Below are 17,622 nucleotides of genomic sequence, written 5' to 3'. Positions count from 1 at the left end.
TGTGGAGCAGCAATGAGAAACATTTAGTATGGTGCTCAACAGAGTCCAGGAAAAAATATGTGGCAGTAAAAACAAGAGCAAGCTAAACACTAATGTTTCACCATGGCTGAATAAATAAAATTATACAAATTTTTAAAAATAACAATGCAGATTAAGAAGACCCAAAAAAAAGCAAACCTATCACGAGGGTTTATTTCTAGAGGGCTACAACTGAAAAGTAGAGATGTTATGCTAAATATTTATCAAACTTTTGTTAGAACAGCCTTGAGAACACTGTGTGCAGGTCACGTCACTATAGTATAAAATGGATATAGAGACACTGGAGATGGTGTAAAGAAGATAGACAATGATAATACCAGAAATACAAAATGATGAAAAGACTGAGCGTGTTTGCTTTTGAAATGAGATGGCTGAGGGGGACATAACGGAGAGTTTTAAAATTATCAAAGATTTTGATAAGGAGTATTTCAAATTGTGGGGAAGAGCAAAACTAGAGGCCATCTTTATCAAGAAATCAAATAGGGAATTCAGAAGAAACTGTTTTACCCAGAGAGTGGTGAAAATTTGGTACTTGCTCCCACTCATAGCAGTTGAAGTAAACAGTATTAGTTGCAGTTAAGGGGAGGCCAGGTAAGCATATGAGGGAGAAGGGAATAGAGGGTTATGCTGATAGAATTGGCTGAGAGAAGAAGGGAGGTGGCTCAAATGGAGCATAAACAGCAGTATGAGCTGACTGGGCTGAATGGCCTGATTCTGTGCAATTCCATGTAATTCAACTAAGAAAGTGTAGTGCCTCTTTTAATAAGGCACTGTCACAATTATGTTGACAGTATATCAATGTTTGTATCTGCATACGTTGCATTTAATATAGGAAAAGTTGGCAGGCAATGTCCACATTCAAAACGGACATGGCCCTCGGTAGGCTGGCACCTTCCTGCCATTGGAGGTGCTGAGCTGGTAGGCTGTAATTACACTGACAAGTTTACATAGGAAATTCCTATTAAAAACATGGACATTGGGACCCTTAATGGAAATATGCAATTAAGGAGAAAATCTATAACTTGAAAAGAGGTTAAAATTTCCTTTGGAGATCCTGATCCAATTAACCTCAGACTCTAAGTTCACCTGATGACTACATTTGGTCTGAATCTCCTATGTCCAACAACATGAGAGATGGGTTATCATATTAAAACGCACTGTCATAGTATCTGAACAGGTAAATGGATTAAATCAAATGGCAGAACAGGTTTGAGGGGCTGAATGGCCTCCTCCTGTTCCTTGATCCACATTGTAAAATTACTTCAGCTGCGCTATGGTAGATTTAATTTAGCAAATTGCCTCCTCTGATTACGATGTAAATTCAAATAAATAAATTCAGTAAATAGCAGTGATGAAAAGGAATGATGCAAATCAACGGAATCTCAATATGTAATAAAATTGCAAATAGAAATAAAAAGCTATGTATTTTTTCCAAGCTACTACAGGTTCAGGGTAATGACTGAAAACAGCATTGAAAGTTCCACTTCCAGCATGAGACAGGCTAGTGGTGGTTAGAGTTAACTTCTATCTCACACATGGTTATGTCCCTGTGACATCCACTGAAAACTGAGTGTCATGTCATGGCAATACAGGACTGAACAATACAACTGAACTTGCAGCTCAAGTCCTGCCAATTACTGGAAGGGGAGACATACTTGAAATGTCCAGTAAAACAGGAGCACAGTTCAAGATCTATTGATCATGGTGTGAATGAGTTGATCAATAAAGATCTCAGGCTTTCCTGTTGTAGTTTACAAGGTCATCTAAACACCTCAACTGGGATTATGTTTCCCAATCAATGTTAAAATCTTAAAACTGTGTCTCTTAATTTCCCTTGAATAACAATGCTTTACTTTTTAAAAGTTGCCACATGTGTTCTAAGAGTCATGTCCATAAATGTCCTAATAGTCAGAGAATATGTTTGGCAGATTGTGCCTCTTTGAAGGAGCTGTCCAATTAATCCCACTTTCCTGCTCTTTTCCCAGAGCCCTGCAGCATTTTTCCTTTTCAAATATATATCAGATTTCCTTTTAAAAGTTACTACCAAATCTGTTTTCACTGCCCTTACCGGCAGTGCATTCTATTTTATGTATAATTCTATTCTATGTAAAATAGATTATAATAATTTGCTTCATTAAAAAAAAACTCATCTTCCCTAGGATTCAAAGATCATAAATCTGTGTCCACTGGTTACCAACCCTCCTGTCAGTGGAAACAGTTTCTTCCTATTTAATCTATCAAAACCCTTCATAATTTTGAATACCACTGTTAAATCTGCCCTTAACTTTCTCTACTGTTAAGGAGAACAAATCCAGCTTCTCAGTGTAATTAATCTCAGCAAATATTTATTGGTGCCTGAGCACACTCAGTGATTGCCCCTTTACATTGACCACATAGCTCACCATTCCAGTCTGCTTTACAGCAACTATATAAAGGGCAAAACTCAAGTAATTTCATTTTTGAAATCACAATTTGTTGTTCTACATAGAGACAAATAAAACACTAAGGCCAATATCTGACTATAAATGAATTAAGTCCACACTGCACCTGTAAGTCAAGTTGAGCCATCTTCTCCTTGGTTTCAGCAAGTTGATTGGTGAGTTCACTAATGGTAGATTCAAGGGAGCGGGCTCTGTCTTCAGCAGCATGCAGTTGTGATTTCTGCTCCTGCATTTGCTTGTGTAAATTCTCTTGTGCTTGGTTATGACTCTCCATTTGATTTTTCAGCTTATCAGTTAACTGAGCAACCTAACATTTCGATACAGAGAACAGTCATTGGAGTGGGGTTAATACACAGTTACAGCCGCTCGCACTCAGCTTTATTTTATGTTAACTGAGGTAAATTTAACACCTTGGTGTAAGAAAAGAGTTAATCCGGCCGTCCTGAAGACTAATAATGTTATGCTGCTAGTAACGTCTCTTAATATTGCAGTAATGTTATCGTTAAACATATTAAACAGGGAAGTCAAGGTCAATGGAAAGTACTGGGTTGGTGGATCAGGACTGCTCCTGTAGCAATAGTAATAAGAGATTTCAGACATTGACAGACTGTGTGGGAAAATAGTTTTCCAAAAGAAAACATCTGGGTACACATCATCCTTTATAATTGGTATGAATGATACACAAGCAATGCAGACTTATAATTGAAGGTTTCATTGGAAGAATAGCAATATTTTTTATTCATTCATGGGATGTAGGGATGTTGTCCATCCCTAATTGCCCACGAGGTGGTGATGAGCTGCCTTCTTGAGCTGCTGCAATCCCTGTGGCGTAGGCACACTCGTGAAGAGTTCCAAAGAAGAGTCATGTTAGACTCAAAACATTTACTCTGTTTCTCTCTCCACAGATGCTGCCTGAGCTGCTGAGTTCTTCCAGCATTTTCTATTTTTATTAAAGTGAAGTTATTAATTAGGGATAAGTTAACTAAATTCTCCTTTAACAGAGTTATGGAAATATGCAATACAGAACTGTGTGTATTGTCACACGGAGGGAGTTAAGAGAGATGAATAAAAATAGGGTGTTTGTAATGAGTATCTGGATTTATAAAAAGTCTAAGGAACAGAGTTCAGAACTGTAACATGTTTCAGTCCCTGACCAACCAAACACGGGTATGTTTGTAAGTGCAATCTTTTAAAGTGCATGTTTAGGTACTGCCGCAGTGTTTAAGACCGTTAATGATTTGCGGAGTGGATTATAATTAAGAATCCCTCTCTAAAACTGATATTTCAATTATGCTGAGCTCCTGGATGGCTCTACTAGTCAGCACACTGGTCAGTGTGGGAATGGGACAGATAGACCAGGGATATGCCAGCCCATTCCCAATCTATGCTAAATTATTGCATCTCAGTTGGGGCAATAGTGGAAAGACCGAAAGTGGTCTCAACATCCCCTGGGAAGGAGAGGAACAAACACTGCTGGTTGCAACCTCATGACTCCTGCCATTGAGAAAAGCATGAATGAGCAGGAATGAGATTAACTGCAGCATCATCCTCCATCTCCTCACAGATAACACTCTTAGTCTAGATTCACATATGGGGAATGGCCACTTGGGAGGAAGGCAGTTCCTCAGAAATATACTTCAGTGAGAATCAACAGGGGTGAAACTGGACATGAGTATGACTTCAACCAAACTGAATATTGGGCAGGGCATGTAGCACATGGCAGAAGTTATGTGTCCCTGCCCAAATTCAATCTCACTCCCCAATGCCTTCAAGAGGAGGAGAATTAAAAAATTGCTTTCATAAATGTGTCAAATTCATGATGAATGTTTCTGGAGATAGACTAACATGAGCAGAATTCACTGCCTAATTATAAAAATTGTTCTCTGTTTACCTACTATAATAAAGCTGCTTCCAAATCCACACACCATTAATGGGTTTACATAGCTCTGGAGAAGTAAGGTACAAGCACATATAAACACTAAAATGAGAGTCAACTGGTGTACCTGGTCTTGCAGGGCATGGTTCTTCTCCTGCAGTTGATTCAAAATGGCTACCTCGCCCTTGCCATCTTGAATTTTAGCAACAAGCTCCTGCCGCTCAGTTTCCAGTTGCACCATGCTGTCTTTGCTCTTCTGCAGCAGAGCCTCCAGGTTCTGGATCTTCTGGTCCTTGTCCCCAATCTGGCGCAGCACTTGCTCCAGGTCATTCTAAAGCAAAAAGCACCAGAGATGACTGGAAGTGCTTACCTTTAGCAGAGTTTAAACTAAAAAAAAAACTACTTTTTTTTTTAAGCACTGCAAATACTTAACTATTCCAAAATTAATGAAGACTTCAAGTGTTGTGGATATTTTACCTGTGGATTGAGACTGACCTAAAATCACTGCAGGCCCCAAAAATTTCATACACAAAAGAAGCTCTTCTTCAATATTTTTAATTCTCTTCATTTTCTGTGTTTATTTTAAACAGATGGCATACACCTAACTCAGTTTCTTGAGATCACCAGGCACAGCATGAAGACAGACATAAAAAGGATGGCTTGCACTTCCATAGCACCTTTCACAAACTCGTTGCAAAGTGCTTCACAGTCAGTGAAGAAATGTAGCCCATGTTGTAATGTAGAAAATGCAGCAGCCAACTTTTTGTACACAGCAATGTAATAAAGACCAGATAGTCTATTTTTAAGTGCTGCGTAGGTCGAGGATAGCACACCGGGAATAACTGCCCTTCTTCAAAATAGTGCCGTGGGATCTTACACACGCAGATGAGAAGACAGACAGGGTCTCAGTTTAATGTCGCATCTGAAAGACAGCACCTCCAACAGTGCAGCCCTCCCTGAGTACTGCACTGGAGTATCAGCTTGGATCTTGTACTCCAATCTCCAAACTACAAGCACTGCAGCAAATCACCATGGCTTCTTTGGCAGCACCTAACAAACTCTGCAACCTCTAACACCTACAGCTAGGGCAATAGGCGCATGGGAACACCACCACCTGCAAGTTCCTCTCCAAGTCACACACCATCCTGACTTGGAATTATAGGCCAGGATTTTCCCCTCGGCGATTTGGGGGCAGGGCCAGCTCACCGAGGGGAAGATGACGCCGGTGGGGCCAGCCTGCCATCCGAGGGCAAAATTCTGCCCATAATTACTGTTCCTTTCTGTCGCTGGGTCAAAGTCCTGGAACTCCTTCCCGACACCACTGTGGGTGGACCTGCAACACATGAACTGCAGCAGTTGAAGGTGGCGGCTCACCACCACCTTCTAAATGGGAAACTAGGGAGGGACAATAAATGGTTTTGTCAGATCAAAAATTAGAATTTTTCAAAAATCTAACTGTACAACTTAGCATTTCCTCATGTGAGACCTGTCAAATGATTCAAGATAGACATGGAGTAGAATACCTGTGTTTCCCTCAGCTGGGATGTGGTGTTCTGCTGACCAGTCTGCAATTCCTGCTGCTGCTGTCGTAGTTTGTCCAACTGATGCTGTGCTTCAGTTGTAGCAGCTGTACTTTCCTTTACCTGAAAGGAATCCAAAATATATACATTAAAAAAACCCTACAAAAATCTTTAAAGAGGGCATGAGCCTTGAAAACAGCAGTAAGAGTACTTGACCTTTGTGTGCTTGACGAACCACATCATAATCAGGTAATAAGCCTCTTCCAACTTCTTCCAAATGCCATTATAAACTGGGGACCATGACACAGGTCTACGCAACATCTACATCATCTTTAGGCTCTCTCTCAAGGGTCTTGCCTTAATATAAACACAACTGCCCCTTTCTCCTCCTCCCAGGAGTGGAGGGGCCACAATGCCAACTTCCTACAGCCCAGCCCTCAGGATCTTTAAACCATCTCCTTGCCTACGATTAACCATTCCCCCAGCAACGAAATTCCAATTTTTAAATATATTTTTTATATTTTTTTTGGATCAACCAATGAGGATGGCTAGGTTGACGGTTCATTCCTCTATGTTGGTTGACGTATTGGAGAAGCTGATAGGTTGTCAGCCAGTTGGGTCAACACATTGATCGCTGTAGGTATCTATTATACTGTCAAGTATTTGCTCAGTCTCTACTGGTGACAGGCGAAGACTGATATGACTCGCTACAATTTCAAAGTTAAAACCTGCACAGGCCAAACATCATTTGAAATATACAGAGGGCCAAAGTTTACTTTCAGTAGCATGGACAAAATCTGCACCACCCGTTTAATTTTACAGAAGCGACATCAATTAGATTGGTGCTGAAGATATAAATGAGAGCAAGACTGACCACAGCTGTTCACAGAATAATGGGCAAAGAGTTGGGTAGAAGAAGGATCCGAATACTGTTACAGGATGGACAGCTGGATAGGATTAGGGTTTTCAATACCATTACAGGACAGTTGTTGAAGATTTCCCCGATGAAAATGCTAATTTTTAGTGGGAGAAGACTGCAATGTCTATGTTACATGCTGATCAATGTACAATGTGACAAAATATTTCCAGCTTGCACTTGGTTTTCTACAGGCTCAAGAGCAGCAAATTTACAAATGTTGCACCGCAGCTAGATAAACAATTTATTTCTTAATTCAAGTTGAAAATACCTCAAATAGATATTACACACAACTTAAATACTGTCTCATATGAAATTTGGCAAACAGCAGATCACATTTGAAAGGAAGGAATGAGAGAAGGTGCTATAGAGATGCACATTCTGAGAGCTCAGGGCATCCCAAAAGTGCTTTCCACCCAAAGAGCTGTTATTTTATTGCCAATGCAGCAGCCGACCAGTACATAGTGAAGTTCCGCAGCTAATGAGACTACCAAATTTCAAGTGTGAAATTTCTTTAAATAGTCACTATGGTTTATCAGGTATTTGAAATACGTTAAGTTCAAGAACTAAATACATCACTAATTGAACACTGGGGAAAGAATTTGCAAATCAGTTATTTTTATCTCAAGTCTACAGAATTACTAATGCAAACAGGAAATATTTTGTTAATCAGGATATGGACTAATAAATCGCCACTTCATTTGTTTTGTTGGTAAGAGATAAATGTTGGCCAGGAAACCACCAAGAACTCTACTGCTCTTCTTCATACAGAGTTATGGGATCTTTAACGCTTACCCGAGGGGGCAGGTGGCATTTCAGTTCAATGTCTCATCTGAAAAACAGTGCCTTAGAATGCAGCACTCCCTCAGTACTACACTGGAGGGTCAGCTTACAAAGTCCATTCGAGCCTTGGGTGTGGGGCTCAAACCCCTTGACCTTCTGACTTAGAAGTGAATGGTAGGACTGGAGCAAGGATCAAGGCCATGTGCAGATTGAAGACGAGAACAAGATGATTAAACTTGAGACTTTATTGGACCAGGAGCTAACATAACAAGAGGTGGAAATAGGTGCCATTAATGATGGAGATGATGTAGTGTTAGATACTGAGCCAGGGATTAAACTTTGACATTATGACTTATTCCCACTACAAGCCTATACTCTCACCAATGACTTCACTCCCTCCCTACCCACAGTCTCAGACAGATAATAAATTGAATGGTATAAACTGCTCATCATACCAGGGTCAAGAATCCTTATAAACGGGAATGAATGAGCCGTGGTGTGCTCAGGTCTGATGAGTGAAAGAAACTGTTCGATTGGTGCAGAGTTAAAGGAGAACAGGTGTCAACTGTACCACACATTCCATATGTGCCCCTTACCTGTTCCTCAGTGCGGGAGAGTTTGAGCTGCAGGTCAGCTACTTGCTGTTCCTTGTCCTTCAGCTTCTCACCCGACAGCTGCCTCTGTTCCTTCAGCCGGCCCTGTACCTCACCAAGCTGCCTCTCAGTCTCCAGAAGCTTCGCGTGGAGCTATCAACAAGACGAGTACAATGAACATCTCGGATCACTGTGAGCAGGCTCGCAGCCATCCAACCACATCGAGAACTGCAGACCTTACACAACTAGACATTCAGCACAAATCATTCACATTATTACAAATATAGGCTGGAGTTTTTACTTTTGGTGCAATCGATGAAAATTTGCATCAGTTTTGGAAAGTCATTTGCAAATTCTTCCACATACCCGCACAATTGGGCAGAGCTTTTAAAAGCAATTTTTAAAATATTCCTCGATATATTTAAGAATGGTAACTTGGTGCAGTTTGATAAGACAGCCAAAAAGGAGTTCATCACAAAAAAAATAAGCATTTTAAATTAGTGTCAATCCACTGCCCTTGAGTAACCCGAATTTTGAATTACTTAAAATGACTTTTTAAAAAATATATAGAGAAACTTGAAGTAGATGGTGGCATAGTGGTAATGTCACTGGACTAGTAATCCCGAGGCCCAGGTTAATTCTCTGCAAACATGGGTTCAAATTTAAATTCAATTAATAAATCTGTAACGGTGATCATGACAACTATCATCGATTGTTGTAAAAACCCATCTGGTTCACTAATGTCCTTTCGGGAAGGAAATCTGCCATCCTTACCTGGTCTGGCCAGCATGTGACTCCAGACACACAGCAATGCGGTCGACTCCTAACTACCCTCTGAAATGGCCTAGCAAGCCACTCAGTTCAAGGGCAATTAGGGATGGGCAACAAATGCTGGCCTTGCCAGCAACGCCCACATCCAATGAAAGAATACATTTAAAAATATCTATTTTCTAGTTAGATATTTAGGAAATTTAAATTAAAACCTTTTAACAATAGTGTCCTTGTGTCCCAAAGTTCCAGTTTAATGTTTAGAGCCTCCTGAAAGACCTGTGAATGAGCAGAATAACAGAAACTCCCAATGGATGATCAAGTCACCCAGGGAGTGGGGAGTGGTGGTGGTGTTGGTGGGGGGATGCCCTGCATCTAGCGCAAAGGTTTTGAAATTACCACAAAAGATTGCAGAAACTGAGGTTGTGCTGAGTGTGTTCAAAATTCATTACAGCCAATTAACTACTTCTGAAGTGTTGTACTGCAAGAAACGTAGCAGGCAATTTGCACATTGCAAGAGCCCACATACATAGCCTGAGTTTGACCCAATGTTTTGACTGTTTGTTCAACTGTCACACTCATGTTCAAAATGTACCACCTCTCACCATTTCTTTAAACAACCACTCCACCCATCATTCCCGCAGTGTTTAATCCATCACATCTAATTACAGATAAGGAAGGCCACTTTGTATTTTGTCTTCACTGCTCTATCTGTAGGTATATATCTTCACATACTGATCTAGCGTTCTCAGTTTAGCTTTTTGTAGTAGGAACATGTCCTACTCGCTCTGCTTCATGCTGTGACCTTTTAATTGCATGTACGCTGTTAAATCTTCCCACCTACTCCAAACACTCCAATTTAACCATCTTTTCTCTCATCTTTTACCTTCTGAAGGACAGAAAGTTGCAGAACTGAGAGGTTACAACTATCAGGAATGATTGAATAGGCCGAGCTCTTTGTTCTAGAAAATTGAAGCTTCAGGATTACATGATATAGCGATCTTCAAAACTATGAAAAGTTTTGATATGGAAATTGTGCGAATTCCAATAGCTAGGGGTTACAAACACAAGATAGTCACTAATAAATCCAGCAGGGAATTCAGAAAAGGTTGCTTTATCCAGAGGGTAGTAAAATGTGGATCCAATGGGGTTAGTTAGGGTCAATAGCACTGATGCATTCAAGGAGAAACTTGATAAACAGATGCGGGAGAAAGAAAATAGAAGGATATGCTGAAAGGGTAAGATGAAGTAAAAGAAGAGACGCGTGTGGAGCATATACACTGGCTTGGAGGAGTTGGGCTGAACTGAATGCCCTGTCATTGTGCTATACATTCTGTGCAATTTTATGAAATTCACAACTCACTCTACATTGCCTTACATTGTAAAAATCAGACTCTTTATATGCGGGAATCCTAGCTTTCTTCTCAGACACTTCGTAACTGCCCGCCAATGCAAAAATGGCCCTTTTATCTCAATCTCTAACTCATTTCCAATTAATTTCATCCTCCAGTCACAAGGTTCCATCCAGTTCTATGTCCGAAATGAATGATCAACTCCCTGCTTGAACCTTAGCTAAAACGTTTCAAAAGATCTGTGTGCTCGACATCCATTGATCCTCCATATACTGTACAACTAACCGTCAAAAGATCTCCACTATTGAGGCACAGGGGACTTATGTCTGGCAAAACCACACTAACTCTCCTTAAGCAGCTTATACTTTCATAAGTGCTCACTTATCCTGCCTCGCAGTAATGAATGTTAGCAATTTGTATAGTACAGTCACTAAGCACTGAAACACATTGCCTGAGAGGACAGTGCAAACAGATTCAGTAGTAACTTTGGAAACGGAATTGGACATGTGCTTGAAAAGATAAAAACGCAGGCGGATGGGGAAGACAGGGGAGTGGGACTAATTGGATAGCTTTTTCAAAGAACCAACAGGCACAATGGGCCAAATGGCCTCATTGTGCTCTGTTTAGTACGATTTGGAACCACAGAACTTCATTAACCCAAAGTTTAAAGATGCCAACATGGCCACTCATCTCTAAAGAGTCACTGGGGCTGAAGGGCTCCCTCGAAACTAGAGTCCAGCAGGGTCTTAAACTCACTGCTTCCAATTGTAGCATTTCTACTGTTAGATATCAAGAAAGCACTGATAGCTGACACTGCCTTGCAGACATTAGAGCAGGGGGTTCCTGGGACAATATTTAATATGCAGATGCTCCCCCATCCTTCCCCCCATTCCCAGGCAGAAATAATTCTAAATCATTGCAGTACAACAAACATTCTTGTCTGGCGGGGAAACAAAAAAAAGTCTTAAAATTAGAGATAGGCCATTCAGAAGCAAGATCAGAAAGGGTTTTTTATATAAGTATTTATTACATGGTATTTACAGCACTTGGTCCATGCTGGTGTCTTTCACAAAGGGTGGAAGAAATCTAGAACACGCCCCTCAACAAACCATAGATGCCGGGGAACAACTGGAGCTTCCAAGACTGAGATTGATAGATTAGGTAAGGTATGGAGCAACGGTGCAGGTCGACCATGATCTATTTGAATGGTGCAACGGGGTCGAGGGCTGAATGATTGGCTCATGTTTTTGATATCCCTAATTCAATTTCCCGAATTGAAGTGCGGAAAACTTTAGGTGCAGCACTGGAAATTTTCCAGTCACTGCCATCAAACTGTAGCACCTCACCTGATTCATCTCATTCTGCAGCTGGATCTTCTGCTGCTCCTTCTCTTCTCTCTGTTGCTGCATTTGTTTGAACTCGGCCCGCAGCTGCTGGTACTTGGTTTCCACCTCCGATAGTTCTCCCCTCAGTTTCTGGCTCGTCTCCCCGCTCTGACCCAACTCCGTGTGCGCTCTTTGCATCAGTGTCTCAGCAGCCAACAGCTTCGCCTGCAGCTGCTTGGAATCCAGCTCCTTCTCCTGCAGGCTGGTCTCCAAACTCTTCTTACTTAAAGATGCTTCATTTAGACGATCATGCAGTTGCTGGAACTCAACCCCTTTCTTGGATAGATTTTCTGACAGTTTCTGAAATAATGCAATTACACATTTTCAGGAGACATGGGTTCAAATCCCATCATGGCAGCAGGGGAATTTAAATTTAATTAAATAAATTTGGAATTAAAAATGTGCTTGTATCTGCAATGGTGAATATGAGACCACTCAATGATCATAAAAACCGATCCTGTAGGGAAGGAAATCTGACGTCCATGTGCAATCTGACCTATGTGCGACTCCAAGCCCATAACAACGTGGTCAACTTAAAACCAAAATGTCCTAGCAAGCCATTTGATCGTTTTTAAGATGGCAGCTTATTACCACATTTCTTAAGGAATAAATGTAACTCTTGTCAGCAATGCACACGTTCGTGACTGAAGAAAAGAACACTTTGAGAGTTTCAATTCAGTTTATAATAATTTAGAAGCAAAAAGCTAGTGTGAGTAAAAGTGACAACAAAGCTGCCAGGCGGTCATTAAAAAACCATTGGTTTCACTAATGACCTTTAGGGAAGTAAATCAGGTGCCCTCGACTGGTTTTGTGACTCCAGCCCCACACCAACTTGGGTGACTCAACTTGTCCCCTGAAGTGCCTGCTCAGTTGTAACAAACAGCTATAGGTCACATTGGCTCACCACCACCTTCTCAAGGGCGAACTAGGGATGAGCAAAAATTGCAAAGAGAATCATCCAGAGAATGAATACAGAGCAACTTATGCTGACCACTGAAACTTAGATTTTAATCACTTGGAAGTACTGTTTAAAAATATCACCTGATCAAGTTTTTACTAATTATAAAGCAAGAACCTCGATATCTCACAATTGCTGAAATACCAGAGACGACTTTAGATACCCCCCAAAAAAACCCTGATTTGGTCGAAATTGGACAAGTCAAACTTGCAATCATACAAAAGAGGAGGCCATTCAACCCATCGTACCTGTGCCAGTTCTTTGAAAGTCTATCGAATTATATCCACTCTCCTGCTGTTTTTCTATAGCCCTGCAAATCCCTCCTTTCCACAAACGCATCCATATCCCTCATCATGGTCACTATTGCTTCTTCCATCCTTTCAGACAGTGCATTCCATAACAACTCGCTGCTTAAAAAAATCTCGTCCTCCCCTGGTTCTATTTGGTAATTATCTTAAATCTGCATCCTCTGGTTACCAACCCTCTGACCACTGGAAGCAATATCTCCCTATCTACTCTGTCAAAACCCTGCATAATTTTCAACATTATCCACATTTCTACTCCTAATCTCCTCTGCTGAAAAAAAGAGAACAATTTCAACTTCTGCAATCTCTCCATATAACTGAAGTCCCTCAGCCCTGGTGGCATTCTAGTAAATCTCCTCCATATAGAGTCTCCAGAGGAACCTTCACCCTCACCGTGTTCCAACATAGAAAAACGGTTCCCGAGTGAGTTTCACTCTGGAGCTTTCCTGACTACCTGCCTACATCCCTTCTTCTGACTGGTGGTCACCCATTCTCTCTCTGACTGCACTTCCTTAAGCTGCAGAGTGACCACATCTAAAAACATGCTATCCACATAACCTTCAGCCTCGCAGATGCACGCCTGAGTCTCCAGCTGATGCTCGAGCTCTGAAACCTGTTGCTCAAGTTGGTCAAACCAGAGGCACTTCCTGCACATCTGGTCATTCAGACTGCAAGGAGTGTCTAAGAATTCCCACATGCTGCAGGCCATACAACACATGGGACTGAGCTCCTTTTGTTTGTTTTTAATTAAAAGACTATTTCCTTAAATTTAAGCCAAGTAGAAAACTATTTCGTGTTTCTTAAAAAAAATGGTGAGACTCTGACCTTCTGTGATGTCACTTTAAAGTGGAATAAAACAACTTATCCACTACTTACCAATCAGCTCTCTCCCTTGTCCTGACATCATTCCTTTCGAATTCCTTTGCCACTGGGTGTCTGGGTGAGAACCGGCTCCTTCACAGGTAAACTCCACTTTTCATACAGCCGCTCCGCTCCTTCACAGGTAAACTCCCACTCTTTATACAACCGCTCTGCTCCCACTCTTTATACAGCCTCTCCACTCCAACTCCGCTATCCTCTAGGTGATGCTGACTGCCTGGTACGGGGTCCTCCTGTTGCACTCTCCTCTTGGTGCTGCTGACTGCATGGCCCAGGGTCCTCCTCTCACACTCTCCTCTCCATATCCTCTCCAATGCCTTGACTGTTCTAATTCATGAAGCCCAACAGTGTAGGATAGAGCTGGAGCTAATCTTTACACACTTTTTTAAGCATTTATTTACAGAGATACACATTACAAGCATACACCTCCTAACCTGGCCACCAGAGTTTGTCTCTTCCTATTTATACCTCTTTTTATAATCTCTTCTTATTTATAGGAGCACAAGTGAATCCACAATTAATGCCCACAACCTGTATACAATTAACATTGCCATTACTCTGAAAACAGCCTGCTTGAATGGCACCCCATCTACCACCTTCAATATTCACTCCTCCACCACCGATACACAGTGGCAGCAGTGTGTACCACATACAGGATGTGCTGCAGCAACTCACCAAGGCTCCTTCAACAGTCCCTTCCAAATCTACAACCTCTACCATGTAGAAGGACAAGGTCAGCAGATGCATGGGAACACCACCACCTGCTAGTTTGTCTCCAAGAAACAAACCATCTTGACTTGGAACTATATCACCGTTCCTTCACTGTTGCTGGGTCAAAATCCTGGAACACCCTTCCTAACAACAGAATGGGTGCACCTATACCACATGGCCTGCAGCAGTTCAAGAAGGCAGCCCACCACTAACTTCTGGGGCAATTAGCAATGAACAATAAATGTTGGTTTAGCCAGCGATGCCCATACATCATGAATGAATTTTTTTTAAAAGTGTGGTACTCAGAACACAATTCCATCCTTCCTCCATCATTCATGTCCTATGTGGAGGATGAAAGGGATTCTACCCTTATCTGCTCAAAAATAAGGATATGCTGTTTGATGAGTAAATGCTTGTTTTTAATTTGGTGAAATCAAATCTAAAGAGTGAATCACCCTCCCACTGACAATATGTCACAGGTTACTCAGTAACGAGCCTCAGCTTCCTTGATGGACATTTCACACACCTGGTTTTGCTGCTTTATTTCCTCACATTCCTGCTGGACCTTCCGCACCTCCTCACATTGCGCAGCTTTCTCCTGTTGAATTTTAGCAAGCTCCGCCCTCAGCTCAGACATAGACGCCTTGGAGCAAAAAACAAGCAAGATTTAGAGGCCAAAACGCACAAGGAAGCTCAGTCACAAAAAAAAGGACAATGTGTTCAAAAAGATGGAACATGGATGACACCCAGATAATCGCAATTCCTTTTTAAAACTTTTCAAGCTGGTCATCTGATACACAAAACTATTCTGACACATGAGTGTTGAAAATGGGAACAAGAGGAGCCATTCAGCCCCTTGAGCCTCTTCAGCCATTCAATTAGACCATGGTTGATCTATACCTTAACTCCATAAACTACTTGCCTTGCTTGCATAATCTTTATCCAACAAACTCTTTCAATCTCAAATCTGACATTTTTAATTGACCTCCAGCCTCAACAGCTTTTTGAGGAAATGAGTTCCTGATTTCCACTATCCTTTGAATAGAAGTGTTTCTTTTTTTAAGTTTACACTCCCTTGTTCCATGATGGTAGATTATTAGGATTGAATGGTCCAATCTTGTTTCTGTGAGATTTTGCTAAGGCCAGAAATGAAAACAAAGATTTAACCAAAAGACACAATTTTTTGCAAAACGTCCAAAGACCATTTTTAAATTGGCTTGTAGCAATAGTTGGTGCTTTCCATAAACGAAGGAGCATGGTCCACTGATATCTTTATATAATTGTGGTGACTGTGCTACACTCAATTTACATCCCTTCCCACCAATCAGTGTCAGACATCAAGCGCAGACTTCACTAAACAACACATTTGAACACAAACAACAAGAAATTCCACTCTTAAACCCAAACTCTAAATATTGTTTAACTTAAGCTCTTCCAAAGGGCCATTACTTAAGATTTGGCCCACTGCAGTTTCAGTGCTTTAAAAACTAAACCAAATTAAACTGAAGGAAGAACACAAAACGCTGGGGGACACAGTAGGTCAGACTGCACCTGTGGAGAGAAACAGAGTTAATGTTCCTGGTTGATAACAATGTAAGTTTTTAAGCCAGAGAAAGTGGGTAAAGGGGCAGGAAAAACAATGGGGCAGGTCTGTAATAGGGTGGAGGGTGAGAGGTTAAGTAACAAGAGATTTATGATGCAACAGCCAGAGAGAGTGGTAGGGCTTAAGATTCCTGGGACACTGGGACTGGCTCTGTTGAAGATGGCACCTGTACAACCCGGGCAGGTTGTACCTGAACAGAACTGGGACTGAGTTCCTTGTGGGGCATTTTGTTACTGCTGTTGGGTGGGCTTTAAACTAACTCAGCGGTTTAAACTAACTTGACAGGGTGTGGGAACCAGGGGAGAATATTAGAGAGGAATACCAGGGTGCACAAAATACTGGAAGAATCAAATAATTAGAATAGAGAATAGTAAGTTAATAGGTGGAGTCGGGGTGAGGGAGAAATCTAAATCAGGGTTGCTATGTATGTATTTAAATGCATGGAGTATAGTAAAAAAGATTGGGGAGTTACAGGCGCAGATTGCCATGTGGAAATATGATGTTGTGATGATAACAGAGATCTGGCTTAAGGAAGGACAGGACTGAGTGTTAAATATTCCTGGGTGCAAGGTGTTCAGAAGAGATAGGAAAGGAAGGAAAGGAGGAGTGGTGGCAGTATTGGTTAAGGAGGGCGTTGCAGTGCTGGAGAAAGAGGATGTCCCAAAGGGTTCAAGGACAGAATCAATTTGGCTGCAGATAAGGAACAAAAAGGGCATAATTACATTGCTCGGTGAGGCCTACAGGCCACCAACTAGTGAGAAGGAATAGAAGAGCAAATCTGCAGGGAAGTTACAGAGAGGTGCAATACTATAGAGTAGTTATAATATGGGACTTTAATTACCCAAATGTAGACTGGGACAGTGGTAGTGTAAAGGGCGGAGAGGGGCAAAAGTTCCTAGATTGTGTTCAGGAGAATTTTCTGCAGCAGTATGTGTCCAGTACAACAAGAAAAGATGCACGGTTGGACCTGGTTCTTGGAAATGAGGTGGGCCAAATAGATCAAATGTCAGTGGGGGAATACTTAGGAGACAGTGACCATTGTATTGTACCTTTAAGGATGATGATAGAAAAAGGACAACAGGCAATCCAGAGTAAGAATAATTAACTGGATGACAGCCAACTTTGATGGGGCAAGAATGGAGCTGGGCCAGATAGACTTGAACGAAAGATTGTCAGGAAAAACTGTAACTGAACAATGGGCTACCTTCAAAAAAGAATTGGTTCGGGCAAAGTCAAGGTATATTCCATCGAAAGGGAAAGGTAAGACAAACAAATCCAGAGCTCCCTGGATGAAAAGGGAGATGGATATTAAGATAAAGAAGAAAAAGTGTGCTTATGACAGGTGTCAGGTAGAAAGTACAACTGAGAACCAAGAGGAATGCAGAAGGTTCAGAGGGGAGGTGAAAAAGCATATTAGAGAAGCGAAGAGGGATTATGAGAAAAGACTGGCAGCCAACATAAAGGGGAATCCCAAAGTCTTCTATAGGCATATA

General features: G+C 41.4%; 1 protein-coding gene across 3 annotated transcripts in view; it reads right to left on the bottom strand.

Moving 5' to 3' along the window:
* eea1 (early endosome antigen 1) overlaps positions 1-17,622 on the bottom strand; it is a 137,472-nt gene that overhangs the window by 60,887 nt on the left and 58,963 nt on the right. For 2 of the 3 annotated variants that reach the window (XM_041202848.1, XM_041202849.1), the window contains 6 exons: positions 15,053-15,169; positions 11,635-11,973; positions 8,172-8,321; positions 5,880-5,999; positions 4,484-4,687; positions 2,587-2,787 (listed from right to left, as the gene is read on the bottom strand). In XM_041202848.1, coding sequence (XP_041058782.1) covers positions 2,587-2,787; positions 4,484-4,687; positions 5,880-5,999; positions 8,172-8,321; positions 11,635-11,973; positions 15,053-15,169 — 1,131 coding nt within the window. The remainder of the gene's footprint in view (positions 1-2,586; positions 2,788-4,483; positions 4,688-5,879; positions 6,000-8,171; positions 8,322-11,634; positions 11,974-15,052; positions 15,170-17,622) is intronic. The other variant, XM_041202850.1, reaches the window with a different exon arrangement.

This window comes from Carcharodon carcharias, chromosome 13 (assembly GCF_017639515.1).
Source record: "Carcharodon carcharias isolate sCarCar2 chromosome 13, sCarCar2.pri, whole genome shotgun sequence".
In the NCBI taxonomy this organism is placed as follows: domain Eukaryota; kingdom Metazoa; phylum Chordata; class Chondrichthyes; order Lamniformes; family Lamnidae; genus Carcharodon; species Carcharodon carcharias.
Note: the sequence above shows the minus strand (reverse complement) of the source record. Positions and strands in the feature narration are given on the sequence as shown.